Source organism: Camelina sativa, chromosome 14, assembly GCF_000633955.1.
Source record: "Camelina sativa cultivar DH55 chromosome 14, Cs, whole genome shotgun sequence".
In the NCBI taxonomy this organism is placed as follows: Eukaryota; Viridiplantae; Streptophyta; class Magnoliopsida; order Brassicales; family Brassicaceae; genus Camelina; species Camelina sativa.
In genome coordinates, this window is record NC_025698.1 from 15187579 (window position 1) to 15188787 (window position 1209).

At 36.8% G+C, this 1209-nt stretch overlaps 1 protein-coding gene across 1 annotated transcript in view; it reads left to right on the top strand.

The window, feature by feature from the left end:
* Positions 680-1209, top strand: part of LOC104741565 (probable C-terminal domain small phosphatase) — a 1048-nt gene continuing 518 nt past the window's right edge. The window contains exon 1 of the mRNA XM_010462451.2: positions 680-1045. Within this exon, the coding sequence (XP_010460753.1) occupies positions 680-1045 (366 nt within the window). The remainder of the gene's footprint in view (positions 1046-1209) is intronic.

Genomic DNA, 1209 nt, shown 5'->3' on the forward strand with positions numbered 1-1209 from the left:
GTCTTTAGTCCTTTTGAACTTGACACTAAAGAATAATGAATTCAATAAATGAAAAACAAACCAGAAGTGATTCTATACTGTATTCAATTTTTCTTTTCTTTTCTTTTTGGAAAAAATTATGTAAAACCAGAAACAACTTTTAAGTTAGAAACAAATTCCAACAGGTTTTATAGTTTAACTAGTTCACCAGGTACACCAAAGCCATAGCTGTGCAGTAGCAATAACGGCAGCTGCAATTTACTTCAACTGTAATCCCATTATAACCTCCAAACCTCTAAATCTTAACAAAGCTATTAATGTATGTCTTGTTGGTTCATGTTGTATGTACATTTATGTCCATGAATACATGGAAACAGCAAAACTATACTCTAATTTTCCAAACTGAATTTTTCTAAAAGTAGGCATCTGCTTTACTTCACCACTAAATTCCCACTAACAAACTAAACTAAAACCAAATGTATATTAACGTATAAAAGTAAGCAGAAAATAAATTCGGAAACATCTTACCACTACCAAGCCTTTCATCTGAAGAGTTGCAAGCTTATTTTGTTCATTAAAACTTGTTTTCTTCATTGCGGAACCAAGTAGCCGGGAGAACTCAATGGCATCTGAAAGAATCATCGAAGAAAAGCCAGAAAATTACAAGTTCCACAAACGCCAACAGAAAACTTACCCATTGATGTCCATCTTGAAGTTTCACTGTCGCCTTCTGCGTTGTGTTACCAAATGCTTTAAGGTCACGACCGTCAGCTATCCATCCACAAAACATGGCTACACAAATCTTGATGAGGAACCTCAGGATCCTATGACAGAACATACCAAAATGAAAAGGACAATCATCCTGGATCTTGATGAAACGTTGGTTCACTCAACAACACAAATTCCGGGAGTTAAATATGATTTCATGGTGATGGTGAAAATGGAAATGGAGATAATGCCCATCTTTGTGGTGAAACGTCCCGGTGTGACTGAATTCTTGGATAGACTTGGTGAAAATTACAAAGTGGCGGTTTTCACAGCCGGTCTAGAAGATTATGCTTCACAGGTTTTGGATAAGATAGACAAGAACCATGTGATCTCACAGAGGCTATATCGAGACTCATGCACGGAAGTGAACGGGAAATATGCAAAGGACTTATCTTTGGTAGTGGGGGAAGACCTCAGAAGTGCTTTGATTGTTGATGACAATCCATCTTCTTACTCATTGCA